Source organism: Sapajus apella, unplaced genomic scaffold, assembly GCF_009761245.1.
Source record: "Sapajus apella isolate SASKATOON/1434 unplaced genomic scaffold, GSC_monkey_1.0 scaffold23, whole genome shotgun sequence".
NCBI lineage: Eukaryota > Metazoa > Chordata > Mammalia > Primates > Cebidae > Sapajus > Sapajus apella.
In genome coordinates, this window is record NW_022436963.1 from 5235847 (window position 1) to 5252862 (window position 17016).

At 48.3% G+C, this 17016-nt stretch overlaps 1 protein-coding gene across 8 annotated transcripts in view; it reads left to right on the forward strand.

Annotated features, from left to right (window-relative positions):
• CACNA1D (calcium voltage-gated channel subunit alpha1 D) overlaps positions 1-17016 on the forward strand; it is a 461268-nt gene that overhangs the window by 411960 nt on the left and 32292 nt on the right. For 5 of the 8 annotated variants that reach the window (XM_032290211.1, XM_032290213.1, XM_032290216.1 and 2 more), the window contains 7 exons: positions 5939-6067; positions 8305-8370; positions 10137-10228; positions 11434-11593; positions 12150-12277; positions 12410-12506; positions 15568-15670. In XM_032290211.1, the coding sequence (XP_032146102.1) occupies positions 5939-6067; positions 8305-8370; positions 10137-10228; positions 11434-11593; positions 12150-12277; positions 12410-12506; positions 15568-15670 (775 nt within the window). Of the gene's footprint in view, positions 1-5487; positions 5533-5938; positions 6068-8304; positions 8371-10136; positions 10229-11433; positions 11594-12149; positions 12278-12409; positions 12507-15567; positions 15671-17016 lie in introns of all 8 variants that reach the window. The other 3 variants (XM_032290214.1, XM_032290212.1, XM_032290209.1) reach the window with 1 other exon arrangement.

Consider the following 17016-nt stretch of genomic DNA (forward strand, 5'->3'; position numbering starts at 1 on the left):
TAGCAGCTCGGCAGGTCTCCCTGGACTGCTCAGTGCTTCAACCACTGTGCAGGTGGTGGGTGTAAACACTTAGCTTTTGGGCACCAGGATTTGGCCAAGGTCTGTCCACCTGGGGACACCCAGCTTTCTCACTCCTGGCCTGCCTGCTGGCTGGCAGGGGTGTAGCACCCATGTACTCAAGGACAGCATGCGCCTGGCTTCCTGGCTGCCTCACGTGTGCTGTGGGCTGGCCCTGCTCCTCCTGCTGCCCCTGTCTCCTATCGCCCAACTTGGCTCATTGGTGCCTCAGTGTTGCTGTGTTCACCTTGTACCAGTCAGGAAAGGGGCAGGTCTATGCTGAAGTTTCTAGTTAGCATTTGACATTAGGTATCTGAACAAGACAGGCTTTCAGGGGCCCCCTTCTTGGCATGCAATTAAACTTTCCAATCACACAGGCAGACTTTCCCAGAATGTGCTTTCAGTCAGTGACATTTTTCCTGGTCAGCTGTGGCCCAAGACCAAATATTCCTCAGTCATGGCAATGCTGGTTCCCCACCCTGGGCCAGCAGAACACCACCTTCAGAAATCTCAGTGTTTCCCTGCTCGGCCTTGGAACAGAGGGGATGCTCAAGGCCGCCTTCACATTTATTCAATCTTTTAACACACACGTGCTGGACATCCACCACTCACAGGCTTTGGGCTAGGCTGTGGGGAGGCACAAAGATTTAAAAAAAGACTCGGTATTCTTAGTCTCTGATGTAACTACATGACAGTGGGACTGCTGGTTCCGACACCCTCCACAAGCAGCTCCCCTGGGGAGCAGTGCACATCACATCCTCAGTGGCCTTGTCCCCTGAGCTGCGGGGTCAGCTGTCAGCTGAGCATGAACACCCTTGGTTCATTGTTGGCTGGTTGTAGCATCATTGTTTGCAATGTTTAATCTGCTGTGCTCTCTCTCCCCCAACTCTGTTGATCTTTCTTTTCTGTTGCCTAATTGATTTTCATGTTGGTTTTATTTTTAGAAAATTGTAGCGGCAAGTATATATATGCATATATACGGTGAAGTCGTTAAAGCAAAGCACTTCTAAAGACTGTGTGCTTGTTTCTGGCTCTCCACCTTTGGTTTTCACCACGCTTCACAGGACGTGCTAAGGATTGGTTGCAATCATCTGAATTGTTCCCCATCCCATATATTGTCGTCTCCTGCCTGAGGCCGTCTTGGTCAGTCACACTTGGCTCTGTGACTTGCCAACATAGTCTCCCAGAATGAATGATCTGGCTGAGAAACGATTGAATTCAGCCTGCGTTTGTATTCTTTGCGGAAACGTTTTGGGTAGTCCTTTGCATGGTCCTGCCTGCACGCACACCAGCCTGTTCCATACTACTGTCCCCCTCCCACCTCCCCACAGCCCGCTCCGTTCCTGGTTTGGCAGTGTTCATGGACTTGTCCCTATCACGTTTGGTCCTAACCTCACCAGGCTGCTAAAACGTCAATAATGACTGGTGGGCTCCCTCTTGCTCCCTCCCTCCTTGATGCCTATTTGTTCCTTGAATGATGACATGACCCAGCAACATATTGTCCCTAACCTGGGGATGGCTATCACTGACATTTGTCTATTCTCATTATCATTAGTGCCTGGGAGGCAAAATACTTGTTTAGAAGCCAAGTCTGCCTTATATTACTTACCTTGAAGGAGCAAGTAAAAAGTCATTAGGGAGCTCACTCTCAGAGACCCAGGAATGGTCCCTGCTTTTTCAGGTATACTGTTTGGACCAGGTGGCTGACGGTGGACCACTCATCTTCTTTTTCTGACCCCACACTAAGGTTGTGTAGTCCCCCACTTCATATGCGAGCCCTTTCCCAGGAGCCAGCTCAGCTAGGCACTGGTCGTGGACACAGACCCAGTGACCCCAAATAAAGAAGTCCTCCTTCCATAGGTGTTGCCTGCCAGCTCAGAAATAGTCAGAGGGATGCTCCCCCAAAAGACTGGCTTCTCCACAATGCCTTGGGTTACCTGGCCCAGCTGTTCTGGGATGCTGGTTTGCTTCCTATCTGAATTAGAAAACTGCTTCCTCTCAATTCTTCCAAGCACAGATAGAAATTAATACAGAAAATAAAATGGACTGATTTCGTTTGGGAACCTCATGGTCTTTTTGGCTTCCACAGTTTCAGGGGGCTGCCCCAGAGCATATGTGGTAAAAGCCTGCCTGAGAGCCCTGTAGGAAAAGGCTTGAGGGAAAATCAGGAAAGCCCCCACATTAGCAGAGCCCCAGGAATCTAAGGAGCCTTCTGACATGTAGTCCAGCCTTCTGAGGCTAAGGGGCTGTCTCCTGTAGGGTTCCCAGCTGAAGAATGTGACATCTTAGGGTGGGAAGGAACTGCTAAGCTTGTCTAAGCCCTGAGGTGACACTGGAATTCCCCCTATTAAAAACTGATTAGCAGCCCCTTGAAGCTGTCCTTGAAAGCCACCTAGTGAAGAGTCCTTCCCCAGTCTGGCGTCCTCTAGGGATGTCCAGCATAGCATAGCACACTGGCGTTCCAGCTCCTCCAGCTCCCTTCATGTTCAAGCCTCCTCCATCCCTTGTAAAGAAGATGGGAATGGGGTCTAATCTCTGTGTCTGCATCTGAGTATTGATTTCTCATCAACTCAAAAAGAACCCACTGCTCAGCCACAGCAGCCTGAATGGGCTTTTCTAGCAACCCCACTCTGTATGGCGACTCGAGACCTAAAGGGCATTAGCTAGTATGGGCTACCTGCTAACTACTTGGGCCAGCTTTACCCTGGTCCAGGACTGGAGTTCTCAGCTCTGGCAGCACATTTGAATCACCAAGGAGCTTTTAAAATTCCCAGCATGCAGCCTGGGTGTGGTGGCTCACGCCTGAATCCCAGCACTTTGGGAGGCCGAGGTAGGCAGATCACCTGAGGTCAGGAGTTGGAGACCAGTCTGGCCAACATGGCGAAATCTCATCTCTACTGAAAATACAAAAAAATTAGGCAGGCAAGGTGTTGGGCACCTGAAATCCCAGCTACTCATGAGGCTGAGGCAGAAGAATCACTGAAACCCTGTAGGCAGAGGTTGCAAGGAGCCAAGATCATGCCACTGCACTCCAGCCTGGGTGACAGAGGGAAACTCCACCTCAAAAAAATAATAATAAAATTCCCAACATGGAGACATGCCCCAGATCCATTAAGTAAGAATCTCTGGGGTGGGACCTGGACTTCAGAGATTTTGTTAAAGATCCCAGGTGCTTTTAGTGTGCAGGCTGGCATGAGAGCTGACCTGCCCTTTTCATTTGGCTGACATTTGTCATTTGGGCAAAGCCATCCTCAGGGTTCTTTAAATTTGTAAGATATTTTGGCAACTTGCACTGTCCCCCCAGAGCTGCTGGTTACATCCTCCCCTGAAGCAGCCCTCCCTGCCCAGTGGTGCGTGGGAGGGGAGGTGTCGCAGGCGCGTTGGAGGGCGCATGAAGTCTGGTGTGCTGTTTGCTCTTTCCTTCCTCCTGTGCATGTTGTGCTGCCCTGTCCCTTTACAAATGCTGTGTCCTCCTCCCTTTTGTTCTTTTAAACAAGAGAATATTCATGGTTTGAAGTTCATAGTCCAGAGGTTGTCACATTTCAGAGATATCAGTTGAAGAGATGTACACTTCGAAATTCAGTTCGGTTGCTGACTTTCACGAACCCTAAGGAAGGGGGACATGAATGGCCTATCAGACTTGAAGCAGAATAGGGAGAGGCACACAGGAGGGTCTAAGGCCAGACTGTGGTTAGGAGCGTCTTCCCTGACCAACAGGTGCCGCAGGGCTGATACATAAGTCGTGCATGTTTCAAAAGGGTAACTGTAGAGCCGTCTGTCTTGTGCACACTGCCTGGTCCCCTGAAATCAGGCAAGCAGAGGCGTGCATGCATGCACACTTAGCACACACACTCACCCCACACTCCAGCCAGACAGGCCAGAGTGGAGCCTTCCTGTGCACAGCCTTAGTGAGAATGACGTGGAAGACGATGAGAAGTTTAAAAAGTTAGTTCCTTCCTTTGTTAAGGTCTTAAGATGAAAAACATTATCTGTCCCTTGAAGGAAGTGGTATTTCTTTTGAGATGAGCTAATGGAAGAGGGAAATAAAAATAGCGGCCCTGGGTTCTTGATAAACCTGTTGCAGAGTTCCCATTCTGAGCATCCCAGGAGAAGCAAGGACCCATTTTAAACTCCGTCAAACCTGTTGATCTTGGGTTCACAGTCACGATGCTGATTTTCAGTTGTTCTGTAATGTGCTCCAACCCCTTATTTTCTGTGAATTTTGTAGAATTTCTCTTTGGTCTCAGGAGATAGCCCTTGATGCTAGAGAGGCTTCAGAACTGAGCTCTTCTTTCCCCGGATCCCCAGGGAGGAGGCCCTCGAGAAGTGCGCACATCCAGATGTGTGCACGTTTCTTAACTTTGCAGACAGACTGTACAGAAAGGCTCCTTGAAGTCCCTAACCAGAAGAGCCCCATTCCTCTCTGTCGGGGAAGAGAGGCCGGCACATGCTGGCTCTGGTTCCGCTTACTGTTGCTGTTGTATGTAAAGATGCCTCCTGGTGCTAGCTGGAGTTTGCTTCCAACTCTGCGTTCAGACACTTTCTGAATACTCGGAAAGTGTCAGGCACCATGCTGGGCATGGCATGGAATAAGGCAAGGCCCCTGCCCTCACTGGGAGTGGGAGTTGGCGGGGGGGGGCAGGTGAGCACCAGCCATCACAGATTCTATATCCTGGGGCCCAAAGAACAACAGCCCAGCCAGACCCTGGAGGAGGTGGAGCTGCTGAACCTCAGGAGAGCTGGTCCTCCACTGTTTCTTCCAAAGACTATATAGACCTGAATTTCCTCTTGTGTGAAAGCTATCTGAGCTGTGGGGTGGGCAGCGAGGGCTTGTGTAGGGAAGCCCACCTCTCTCCTCCTCACCCTGACTCAGTCTGTCCAGCTCCTCAGCAGCCCCACCAAAGAGTCTGTTGTCAGATGTACACTGCCCAGGCGTTTGGTCTCATGGGAACAGAGTGTGGTCCCAGGGAGTTTGCGGCCCACAGGCAGGCACCGCTGTTTGCCACGCTACTGGAGACATTCCGTTCTCTGGGGCTAGGGGGCGTGCTGCAGAGAGACTAGTTCCTGAGATCCATAGCCCTGACCAAGCCAAAAGAACTAGCCTCTCTGTGAGAAGCAGGGGCAGGCTCTGCATCTGTCTCTAGGGACAGTTGAGGTCTTGAGACACTGTTCTTACTGGATGCCTGTTAGCCTGGGCACAGCGTATCCTCGGACGTGAATTAGAAAGTGGTAGTGTGTCCGTGCCCACGTCCATGGCTGCCTGCCCTCAAGTCCAGCTCCAAGGAAAGCCACTGGTATTTTCTCAGGGAGGGAGCAGGTGTGTTGTCCAAAGACAGGAGGCATGCATTTTTTAAAAGGGGGAAATGCTGTCCAGAAACATTGACTCCTTCATGGTTCATTAATCCATTTTCAATCTTTGATTTCTTAAAGCCAACTGAAAGTGAAACTGTCCCTGTCCCAACTGCTACACCTGGGGTAAGATCAGCAACTAGTCCCCAGGGGCTGGGCCTTTTCCTTGAGTTTATTTGACCATGTCGAGTTTTCCACTGGTTTTTCTGTATTCTCCATGATTGTCCTTCCAGAACAGTGTCTGCAGTGGTTTGCATTCATCATCAGTGTCCAGTATTGTTGACCAGCCCAGCGTTCTCCTCTAACACAGTAGAACACGTGGACATGCATGTGCTGTGTGGATGCAGTTTCCCAAGCTCTGTGTTGTTAGCATGTAACTCTTCCTTTCATATCATGCTTTTTAAGATGAAAAGGCCCCAGAATCACATCTTCAGTTCTTACCTCTGTCACCTTTGCATCTGTTGCTGTTTTTCTGAAAGTGTTGCATGTTCTACTTTCCATTGGGTTTGACCTCTCCATGATAACCCTTCAGAACTCTGAAGAGAGCAATAGAATCTCCATCACCTTTTTCCGTCTTTTCCGAGTGATGCGATTGGTGAAGCTTCTCAGCAGGGGGGAAGGCATCCGGACATTGCTGTGGACTTTTATTAAGTCCTTTCAGGTAAGGGCCATGCTAAGGACTTCTCTCTTTGTCTTTGAAGATCATATGTAAGTCAATGATTGTGCCCGTCCTAGAGGTCCCAGGCTCCCCCTGTGTGGACTTAGGTCAATAGAACACATGGCATGCCGGAGAGACCCAACTTAGCATTTCTTGGGTAAATCCCATGAGATTACTTGCCTAAAGGAAACAGAAGAGAAAGCAGGAAGGACCCATAGCTGAGAGAGCTGCAGCATTTCCAAGACAGAGCGGTGTGGGGTCTACAGCCCTGCAGTGCTTCCGGGATGCCTGGCAGAGGTACATGAGAGTCCCAGGTCCCAGCAGACTGCCTGGAAGCCCAGCAGCCTCTCTCTGACGCCTTCTCCTCAGAAGGCTGCAGCAGTGCTGTCTGTTGACTGGTCTGGATAACATATCAGAAGCCACCACCTGGGCCAGCACGCCATCACTGGATTATCCAGTTCAGGATGTTCAGGCATAGGCCATGTCTCATTTGTCACCTCTGATTCTCCAGGCTGGTACAGCTCAGTTCTAGACTTTCCTGAGCAGAACCAGCTTTTCCTCTACCTGCCATTACCCTGCCTCAGATGTTCTAGCCTTCTGGACTGATTCCATTTGGAGAAGGAAGTATGGGAAATAGAGATTCTTATTAAAAGGTGCACCCAGGAAGGGAATTTGTGGATATGCACAAACATTAGAAAGTGAATCCTGCACCTTCATTTTTAAAAATTATTTGACTATTTTTCATTCAAAAGTAATAAATGTTTACAACAACAAATGAAGCTGTCCAAAGATAAATAAAGATAAAATTAAACTCGCCCCTCACCCACCCCTGGGATAACCAGTGTTACCAAGTAAGCGTTTGTCCCTAGTGGATGGAATTTTCACGGGTAAAAGGGAGAAGGGACAGCATTGGGGTGGGGGGCGATGCAGGCACTCCCAAGGGAAGTCACAGGTCCTGCTGGGGAGAGTGAGGCTGGAGGAAGGTAGAGTAGGGCCTCAGGCAGCTTAGCCTTGGACTTGCTAAGGCACAGAATCCTTGGCAGTTGTTATTCATGTAAAGTACCAAAACCTAGGAACAAACTGCTATAAAAAATAGATAATTCGGAGGTAATATCATCTCACTTTTTAAAGAAATTCTTCAAGATTCAATCTGCCACAGATAAGAAAGTCATGTTCCAGACTAGTGGTTCATACAAGCAGAAACTGTGCAAACAATAATCTTAAACATTTGGAAATCTACGAAGAAAATGTACATAGGTATGTTGAGGAAAGCCTGAAACAAACCCTGTGGGAGCCTGCTGAGCAGCCCAGCTGCGGGGAGGGCCTATTGTACCAGGCCAGGCTGGCAGGCACAGGTCCACAGCTGGCACAGGTCTGAAGGTGGCTGGGCACTTGTGAGCCACTGACTTTCTGATGAGCTCTCTCAGATAATAGAGAAAGCGGGTGTTTTAAGTGTGTGTTCCCAGAATTAAGCTTAACAATCTGGGCACCCTATGCATGTGGACGTGTTTGTCACATGTGATGAGGTAGACAGCAGTTGAGGAACATTCAATTAAAGGATGGGGGCTCTGTCAGACACTTGCATTTGGTGTTTCTGAAGAGAGCCACGCTTGGCGACCCCCCAGCTCACTCCTTTCCTTCCCTTGCCCTGCCCCCAAACTTAGCAGCCCTTTCAGAAGGTGTGCATCTTAAGGAAGGTATTTTGCATTCTACAGCAACAGCCACAAAGTGGCTCTTCCCCTCTGACCCAGTAATTCCACTCCTAAGACTTCACCCTAAGGAAATACTTCAGCAGAAGCAAGGTGATTTTGCATAAAGATACTCCTTTGCAACATTACCGACAGTACCATCCCCCAAAACATACCCACAAAACAAAGTGGAAGTACTCTAAGTGTCCAGTGTTCTGGAATGGTTTGATCAATTATGTTTTCACCTAAAAACTCCAGTAATGAATTTAGGAATTATCATGAGAGTGATGTGTCTGTGTTTAGGGTCAGGCTACAGGGTTGGTGACCACGGTGAGCCCATCCTGCCTCTATAATATTGTAACAGTGGGCGTGAGTGTGGATGGTGTCTTCAGGACTGAAGTAGTTGTGCAGTGCTGGGATTTGAACTGTTCTTCCTCGTGGTCAGGGTTCTTTCACTGTAACACGTGGAATGGAAAGGAAGCATGTAGCCTTTCATGGGTCTTCTCATGGGACAGCCAGCCGGTACTGAGCCCAGTGCCTTTTCTCTCCCAGGCACTCCCCTATGTGGCCCTCCTCATAGCCATGCTGTTCTTCATCTACGCGGTCATTGGCATGCAGGTAAGCTCCAGCCACCCCGCCCTCAGGGTCCCTTTCACTGGGTAGCCCCAAATCTGTAGCAAGATGTGCATTGACCAGGTAAAGCAGAAGCGCTGTGATTTTTTCAGCCAGACCCCTCTGCTGAAGCCATAGGAAGACACGAAAGACATGGCTGCTTGGGAGAGAACTCCAGGGGAGGCCCAGGCTCAGAAGAATGTAGAAAGCATAGAATGTGCTGAGAAAAGTTGCATTTCATGGCAGAAGAATTACGCTTTATCATAACAAAGTGAGATTCACTTGAAACTAAATATTTCCGGTTGCTAAGACTGAGGAAAGAAGCATGTGGCCCCTCATGGGTCTTTTCAGTCTGTGCTGAGCCATCGTGGGGACAGAAGGCTGGTGCTGAGCCAAATGCCTTTTGTGACCATTGTTGTACTTTAGTAGCTCACCTTTAAAAGGAGGCATGAAAATGGGCTCTTCTGTGACCCAAGCTGAGAGGCTGAGGCCTGTTTCCCAGTTCCTCCTGGGCGTGGGAAAGGGACCGTGCCTCCCAAACAGAGGAGCCCTAACACCAAGTGGGTGGTGGGATGGGTTGTGGATAGGAAGAAAATGTCCATAGGTATGTCGAGGAAAGCCTGAAACAAACCCTGATAACCCTGCCTCCCCCGGCAGAGTGGAGGGAGGCAGCCTCTAAGAGTGGAGGCAGTAGGAGAGCCCAGGTGCCTGCAGATCCCTGCTGGCAGGCTCCTTACGGATTCTCCACGTGTGCAGGTGCCATCTTTCAATAAAGGAGGGATGTAAGTGACAAAGAAATGAAGTGATTCTGTGATTCTAGGAGCAGAGAAATGGTAGTGCTTAAAAAAAAAAAAAAAAATCCTGAAAGCATAGAAGCATTGGCAGGTCTCTGGGAATCTTACCCAGAGTTATGAAACAAAAGTCAGCAAACTTGAGCCTCTGTGACTCAGCAGCACGTGGTTCTGTGTGCCCTGGAAGGTCTTTTATCACATATTTTCTCATATAAAAAAGAGCTGCCTCAGAACTGCAAACTGCATGACACACACCCCTCCGGATTCACCCAGCAAGCGTTTGTAAGCCTCTGCAGCCTTCTCTGGAATGTCAGACTGCTTCTAAGTCTCAAAAGTAAAAGTCTGTAGTACCCTCCCATTGCCCTGAAGGTAAAGCCCGCTATCCTGCTCGGGGTTCACAGCCCCTGCCTGTTGGCTCCTGCCCTTGCCTCCAGCCTGGTCTTTTATCTGTCTGCTCCTCACACATGTGATGTTCATTCCCTCGGTATCTATTCTGTCACCCTGCCCCTATGAGACACGGTGCTTCCTCCACTGGAAACACTCTTCACCTTTCTTAACACCTGATGTATCTTTCAGTTCTGAGTTTACATGTCACTTCCCCCTAGAGGTTCCCTGGCCCTGCCCCCCAGCCTTGGGTGGATGAGCCTGTCTCATGCTTCCTGTGTATCTGGACCACCCCAGTATCATCCTGGTGTTTGATGTTGCCTGTCTACCCTTGTGTCTCTCCCCCAGGGCAGGGGATCCTCGAACATGAGACTGTGCCCGTCTGGAGCACCATGTTCCCAATGTGTAACCCGCTGCCTGGCACATCGTTGTGCCTGGCAGATCTTTGTTGAATGAGTAAAGTGCCAGGTACCATGAGAAAACCTTAGTTGGTAAAGATCAAACCTGAGTTAGTTCTGAATTCACATATGGATTTTTTTTTTTTTTTTTTTTGCATGATGAAATCTATTCTGTTTTTCCTAAAACTTCTCCACCTAGATGTTTGGGAAAGTTGCCATGAGAGATAACAACCAGATCAATAGGAACAATAACTTCCAGACGTTTCCCCAGGCGGTGCTGCTGCTCTTCAGGTGACGGGACTGGCTGGTGTGGGCGGTGCTTCTGGGCAGGGATGTGAGTCTCCCGCTAGCTCTGGGTCCGGAGGAGGGACGGAGGACACAGGTTATTAAAGCAGTGTGCCTTTCCCAGTTGATTGTGATAGCTTTTTGTTTTTGTTTGTTTTGTATTCTTAAACACAGACCCTAGCATTTCAAACACAGGAATTTCACTGGATTGTTAAAACTGCTGTGGTAATCCTGATTGTGGTTGGCATAAGGTTTATTCATTTGGGAATTAGGCTACTTAGGACACAGGTAAAATTGTGGGATGTATGTTTACGCATGGAAGCATACACTAAACATGACTGGAAGACAGAAACATAGCAAAAACGTAGAAGCCTTTTGTATAGCCAGTGGGGAACATCCTAAGATGTATGATTTCACATTTTATAAGGTTGCTTTTAACCCCAGTTAATTAACTTTGTAAACAAGCTGCCCTCATAGAGAATTTTCTAGAGATCATGAAGTATTTCTAGTGACTCTAGTGACTGACTAACAAGTCATTTGCAAGTTAGGTGGTTTCTAACTCTGCCTTCAACAAAATTGAACATAGACTCAACTGCTTAAGTATTTTGGTCATTAAAAATAATTAATAGTCCGGGTACAGTGGCTCGTGCCTGTAATCCTAGCCCTTTGGGAGGCTGAGGTGAGTGGATCGCTTGAACTAAGGAGTTCGAGACTAGCCTAGGCAACACAGCAAAACCCTGACTCTACTAAAAATACAAAAATTAGCCAGATATGGTGGTGGGTGCCTGTAGTCCTAGCTACCGGAGAGGCTGAGCCCGGGAGGTCGAGGCTGCAGTAAGCCAAAATCACACCACTGCACTCCAGCCTGGGCAGAGCAAGACCCTGTCTCAAAAAATAACAACAACAATTAATGTTAATTATAATACAAATGTTTGAAGTAAATAAGACACAAAAACAAGCATCATTTATACAATTAGTACACTTGCATAAGATGATGGCTATAAATCAAAGGGAACTGCAGCAGAACCTCGGGTTACTGTGATAAGTTGCATGTGAAAATAAGTAGGAATTTCAGATTTTCATTAGCTCACATTGGATTTTCCCCAAATGACTAAGGTTTTGCTCTGTTAATGAGTTTTTCTCCCCTAAGTTCTAAGCTTTAAATTCCTTCTTTCCTCCACTAAAGCCCCTTTTTTCTTAATCTGAAAAAGGTGTGCGACAGGTGAGGCCTGGCAGGAGATCATGCTGGCCTGCCTCCCAGGGAAGCTCTGTGACCCTGAGTCAGATTACAATCCCGGGGAGGAGTATACATGTGGGAGCAACTTTGCCATTGTCTATTTCATCAGTTTTTACATGCTCTGTGCATTTCTGGTAAGTGCTCAAAGTAGCTACCCCTCTCAGTGTACAGATGCTTATGTAGCATTCAGTGTTCACACCAGTGACCTTGCCCTGTCCCATCGTTCAAGGACAGTTGATGTGGGTGAGCACTCTGGACTCCACTTGGCAGTTGAGGGCTTTTGTTTAACCAGGCACGTGTCACTGCTGCCACCTTTGTAAGCAGAGATTTGGTGCTCACTAATAGGCTTGGAGCAATTACCAACCACCTTAGCTTCTTAGGGCTCCTTTCTAAAATGTCTAAGCCAGTGTGTATGTTGGTGACTTAAGAGTGTGAATTATTTGGTGATAATGAAATTATAAAACTGCAATGTGTTTCAGAAGGCCTGCCTTCCCCAGGAGTTTTTGAAAGCCGTTCCAGAAAGCTAGAACCCCACTCTTTCCTTAAACATTCTCCAAATAGAAAGTTTTTACAATGTCTCTTGGAGACTTGGGTTCCCATGTTTCATTCCATGTAATTAGAAGGCCTATGCTAAGTTCTAACCCTATCCAGCTGCAGCTGAAGTTCTTCCCTTCTGATTTGCTTTTTCAGATCATCAATCTATTTGTGGCTGTCATCATGGATAATTTTGACTATCTGACCCGGGACTGGTCTATTTTGGGGCCTCACCATTTAGATGAATTCAAAAGAATATGGTCAGAATATGACCCTGAGGCAAAGTAGGTTGAAAAAGATGCGCTTTGGTGTGTGTGGGTGGATTTTGGAATGTCAGCTGTGGTTTTTGTGGAGTGGACTGAAAGTTTGGGCCAGCTGGTACTGTTCCTGGACCTTGTGTTCTATTTTACTTCCAGGGGAAGGATCAAACACCTTGATGTGGTCACTCTGCTTCGACGCATCCAGCCTCCCCTGGGGTTTGGGAAGTTATGTCCACACAGAGTAGCGTGCAAGGTGAGCGTCCTGTGTGCATGTCTGACAGCCTCTTGTAGACGTTCCCTTCATTTAACAGACACTTGGTAAGTGACACGGCCAGGCCTTTGTCAGGTGCTGGGGATGCAGAGATGAATAATACATGGTTCCTACCTCTGGAGAATGCTCAGATTTATAACTTTTTGAACACCCTGTCAGGAACCATCAGAAGAGGAAGGGAATTCTGTAATTTGTCATTGCATGGATGGTGGGGAAGGCGACATTTCAGTCAAGTTCAGAAGGAACATAGGAGTTTGTCAGAGGGAGGAAAGGCTCAGAAGGAGGCAGGAGAATGGACGGAATGGCAAAGGGTGAGTCACTGGGTCACCCTTGGGCTAGGACGCAAGAGGAAGTGCCAGAAGGCCCCAGGCACAAGCTGAGCCTTCTCTGGCCTGCTGAGGCCCAGGAGAATGGGGAAGAAACACGAATTTCAGGTTTCTGTGTTAGGAAGGTGACTGTTGGCAATGGAGAAGTAGACCTGAGGCAGGAGGACCAACCAGGAGACCCAGAACAAAGGCAGCAGAAGTGGGAAGAGAGAGGAGTGGTCGCTCCGAGATCCACTTAGGACAAGGACTCAGTGGCCTGGGTGAGGGGAGTGGGAGTGTGAGGAGAACGCCTCTCCCAGCCTTAGCAGCGGGGGACACAGTGCTATGTGTTCCACACGTCCCCTCTGCTGCAGAGCTTTGTGGCCATCACAGGAGATGGGTCCGTTTTCTGGCACACCAGGCCCTGGTCTCTCAGGGATGGACCCAGGTCTCCCATTGCAACCCATTTCTGTGTTTCCATGCCAGAGCATGCTCTCAGGGACCCTCAATGAGACTTTTCCTTCCACAGAGCTCACAGTGCAGCACTTTACATTTGTTGTAGCAACAGAAAAGGGTTTCTGTTTTTTCAAGGAGAAATACAGGATTTGCCTCTTGAAACTCTGCCTTTATAGACATTCATCCAGCCTACATAGCAACTAGTTCTTGTTCCTCGTGGATCCAAGGAGATCCTGGGGTCAGGTGTTTTACCACTCCAGCGTGCTGAGCCAGATCTAGACAGAAACCAAGGTAGCAAAACAGAGTCTAAAATGTGTTTCAGACTCTCAAAGAAATGCCCTGAGCCAAACTCATGTCCCATGCCCTGAAAATCCAGAAAGCCCTATAGGCAAGTCTGTAGGGTGCTTGCCTCTCCTGAGGCCGGAGTCTGGAGATAGAAACAGAGGTTGACATTTTTTTTTTTCCCATAAACTTCCCAGTACTAGCCTCTTTTCTGCTTTCCAAGAACAGTATGGGATCCAGCTCGCTAATGTCGTCTCGTGTGTAAATTTCCAGACTCTTTTACACAGAGCTTTCAGGTGTCCTTGAGGCACAGTCATCCATTTTGCTGACGCGGGAACTTGCCAGGAAAAGTGAACAAATGTCCCGGGTTCCTTGGCTGCCTGTGCTGGTTTGGAGAGGGGGCTGGGGGTTGGAAGGAGGACTAGGAATTTGGGTGGGATGGACTATGCAGACACAAGATTCCGATACATCAATACGGAAGAGAAAAAATCTTTTTCTTTTGGAACATGAAGTTTTTCAGTATTATCAACATTACCATTTATTTAGTGCTTGCCATGTGCCTGACACAAAACTCTTTGTGTCTATGAGTCCTTTAACCCTTGCAAGGTCCCATCCATTGGGCATGTCATCAGCATTTACAGGTTGAAGTGACTGGGGCCCAGAGAGGGTGTCCCTCACCCACATCCCCTCCAACTCTCATTGCTGGTGCTAAAGGGATCATGAGATAGAAGAGGAGTGGGGAGCGTGGATCCTGCTCTGAAAGACCAAACCCTGGGAGAAGCCATGCAGATTCATGCAAAATGCTACAAGATGTACATAATGGTCTCACTAGGAAGGTTCCTTGAAGGGAATAGTAGTGGATCCTGTTGGTTGAGAACCTAAGTTCCAGGCCCTGTGCCTGGCCCACTGTGATTTACTTCCTTTAACTCTCACAACAGCTTTAAAAATGTGCCTGAGCTGGGCACGGTGGCTCACACCTGTAATCCCAACATTTTGGGAGGCAGGAGGATCCCTTGAGGCCAGAAGTTCAAGACCAGCCTGGGAAACAAAGCAAGCCCTCATCTCTAAACAAACGAACAAACAAACAAATGTGCCTGAAATGGAGATCTGACCCTAAGACCTCCATTGGGGTTGATGAAAAAAGGAGAAGACTGCTTGAACAGTGAGGTTTCACTGTTTAAAAAACAAAATACATCATCTGCATGTTAGCGTTTATATTTCATGACTAAACCTTTGATCTTTGTCATCCCAGAGTCCCCTAAATGATAGATTGTATTAATCAGGGTTCTCCAGAGAAAGAGAGCCAGTAGGATGGATATGGAGATGTATATGTGTATATGTGTGTGTGTGTGTGTGTGTGTGTGTGTGTGTGTGTGTGTATTTGTGTATGTATACGTATATATACGCATATGTATATATACATATACACACACACAGGTTTGTCATGGGGAATTGGCTTATGTGATCATGAAAGCTGGGAAGTTCCATGGTCTGCCATCTGCAAGCTGGAGCCCCGGGGACCTGGTGGTGGTGTCCAATCTGAGTCTGCAGTCCTGAGAACCAGGGGAGCCCATAGTGTAAGCCTCGGTTGAAGGCAGGAAAAGACTGGTGTCCCAGCTCAATCAGGCTGGCAGAGAGAGAATTAAATCTTCCCCCGCCTTTTTGTTCTCTGTGGGCCCTCAACAACAGGATGAGGCCCACCCACATTGGGGAGGGCATTGCTTTACTTACTCTACTCTACCAATTCACATGGTAATCTCATCTGGAAACATCCTCACAGACATACCCAGAAATCATGCTTAACCAACTGGGCATCTCATGGCCCAGTCAGCTTGACACATAAATTAACCATCATATGAGTAACCCCCAAGTGGCTGTTGAATTGAATTGAGGGTTAACTAGAAAAGAGAAGAGTGATAAGCGGAAAATAAAGATCCATCAGGATATGACTGTGATCACTCATTTGCCCTCTACAAAGAAATTTTCTTTTCTGTTTACAGAGATTAGTTGCCATGAACATGCCTCTCAACAGTGACGGGACAGTCATGTTTAATGCGACCTTGTTCGCCTTGGTTCGAACGGCTCTTAAGATCAAGACCGAAGGTGAGCATTCCCTGGCAGCAAGACAAGATGGTAGGAAAGGAAAGAGATATCACATCCCACCTTGCCTTCCTAATCTAGGCCTTTTCTTGGCCAAGGGGAGGCCCTGGCGAAGGGGCTGGGTAGAATGGGGATGTCCATGCTGGGTTGACTGGCTGGCCCCTGCCTCCTGCCTCCTCATTCTTTCTCTCCTTCCTTTATGCTTCACTCTGTCCCAGAATGTTTTGAGTTGACTCATACCACTGCTTACTACATAGCAGGGGAAACAGGTAAGGTGTCAGAGCAGAGATGGAGCCATCACAAATGAACTCAGAGCCATTCCTTACTAGTTACATGACCTACACTAAGGGATTTCACTGGTCTGAGCTGTAGTTTCTTTCTCCATAAAAAGGAAATAAATACAGGGATGTCCAGGAAGTCCTGAGAATGAAATGAGATGATGTCTACAAAAGCTCCTCTGCAGTGCCTAGCACATAGTCAGCACTTGGGAAATATGGTGGGATCAGCATCTTCCCAGCTAAGAGACCAACCAGCCCAGAATGGCCTTCACAGCCACACTCAGCCCTGGTCAAATCCTGGCAAAACAGGCACTAGAGTGTGGCCATTGGAGCTGGCTCAGTGGTGACCTCAGAGGTGGAATGGAAAGCAGATTGCAGCAGGTTGAGGAGTGACCAGGAGGTGTGGGAGGTGGGAGGTGTAGACCTCAAGGGGAGCTGATTCGCTGAGGCACTAGTGGAGGAGAGGGAAGAGGAGGCAGCGAGGGACCCATGCTGAGTGCAGGCAGGTGACTTCTTCCAACCCTGGAGCCCAGGTAGCCTCGGTCCAACAAAGCCAGCCTCTTCCAGCCTAACAGGGCCCCTTTGTAGCATGCTTGCCTGTACCTGGCCCCAGGCCAGCATTCTTAGGGGTTCTAGAAGGCAGAATGGTCTTCCATGCTGACATGTTAGTTGAAAAAGTCAAGCGTCAGCTCATAATAAAAGGCCAAGTTTATGTTGTACGGAGGAGTACATATCGTAGGAATTGAGAGTCTTATTTGGGTGAAATTTAGGCTGGATCTTCAAGGAAGGAGGTACGATTTGAAACGACCAGTGAAAGAGCGGAAGGCAAAGGCATTCTGGGCTGGAAACTGGAAAGCAAAGAGTAGGTCCTGGCTGTGGGAGGGTAGGATGGAATCAGAGTGGGACAGGCCATGAATTACAGGGCGAACCATGTTTGTTCCCTTAGTGGAGGGACTTCCCACAGGGAAGGGGTGATTACTATTGCTGAATATAGGAAGTGTGCTTGCCCCTGACTGGGGTGAGCCCGGCGTGAGGGGAGAGGCCGGCGTGAGGGGAGAGGCCGGCGTGAGG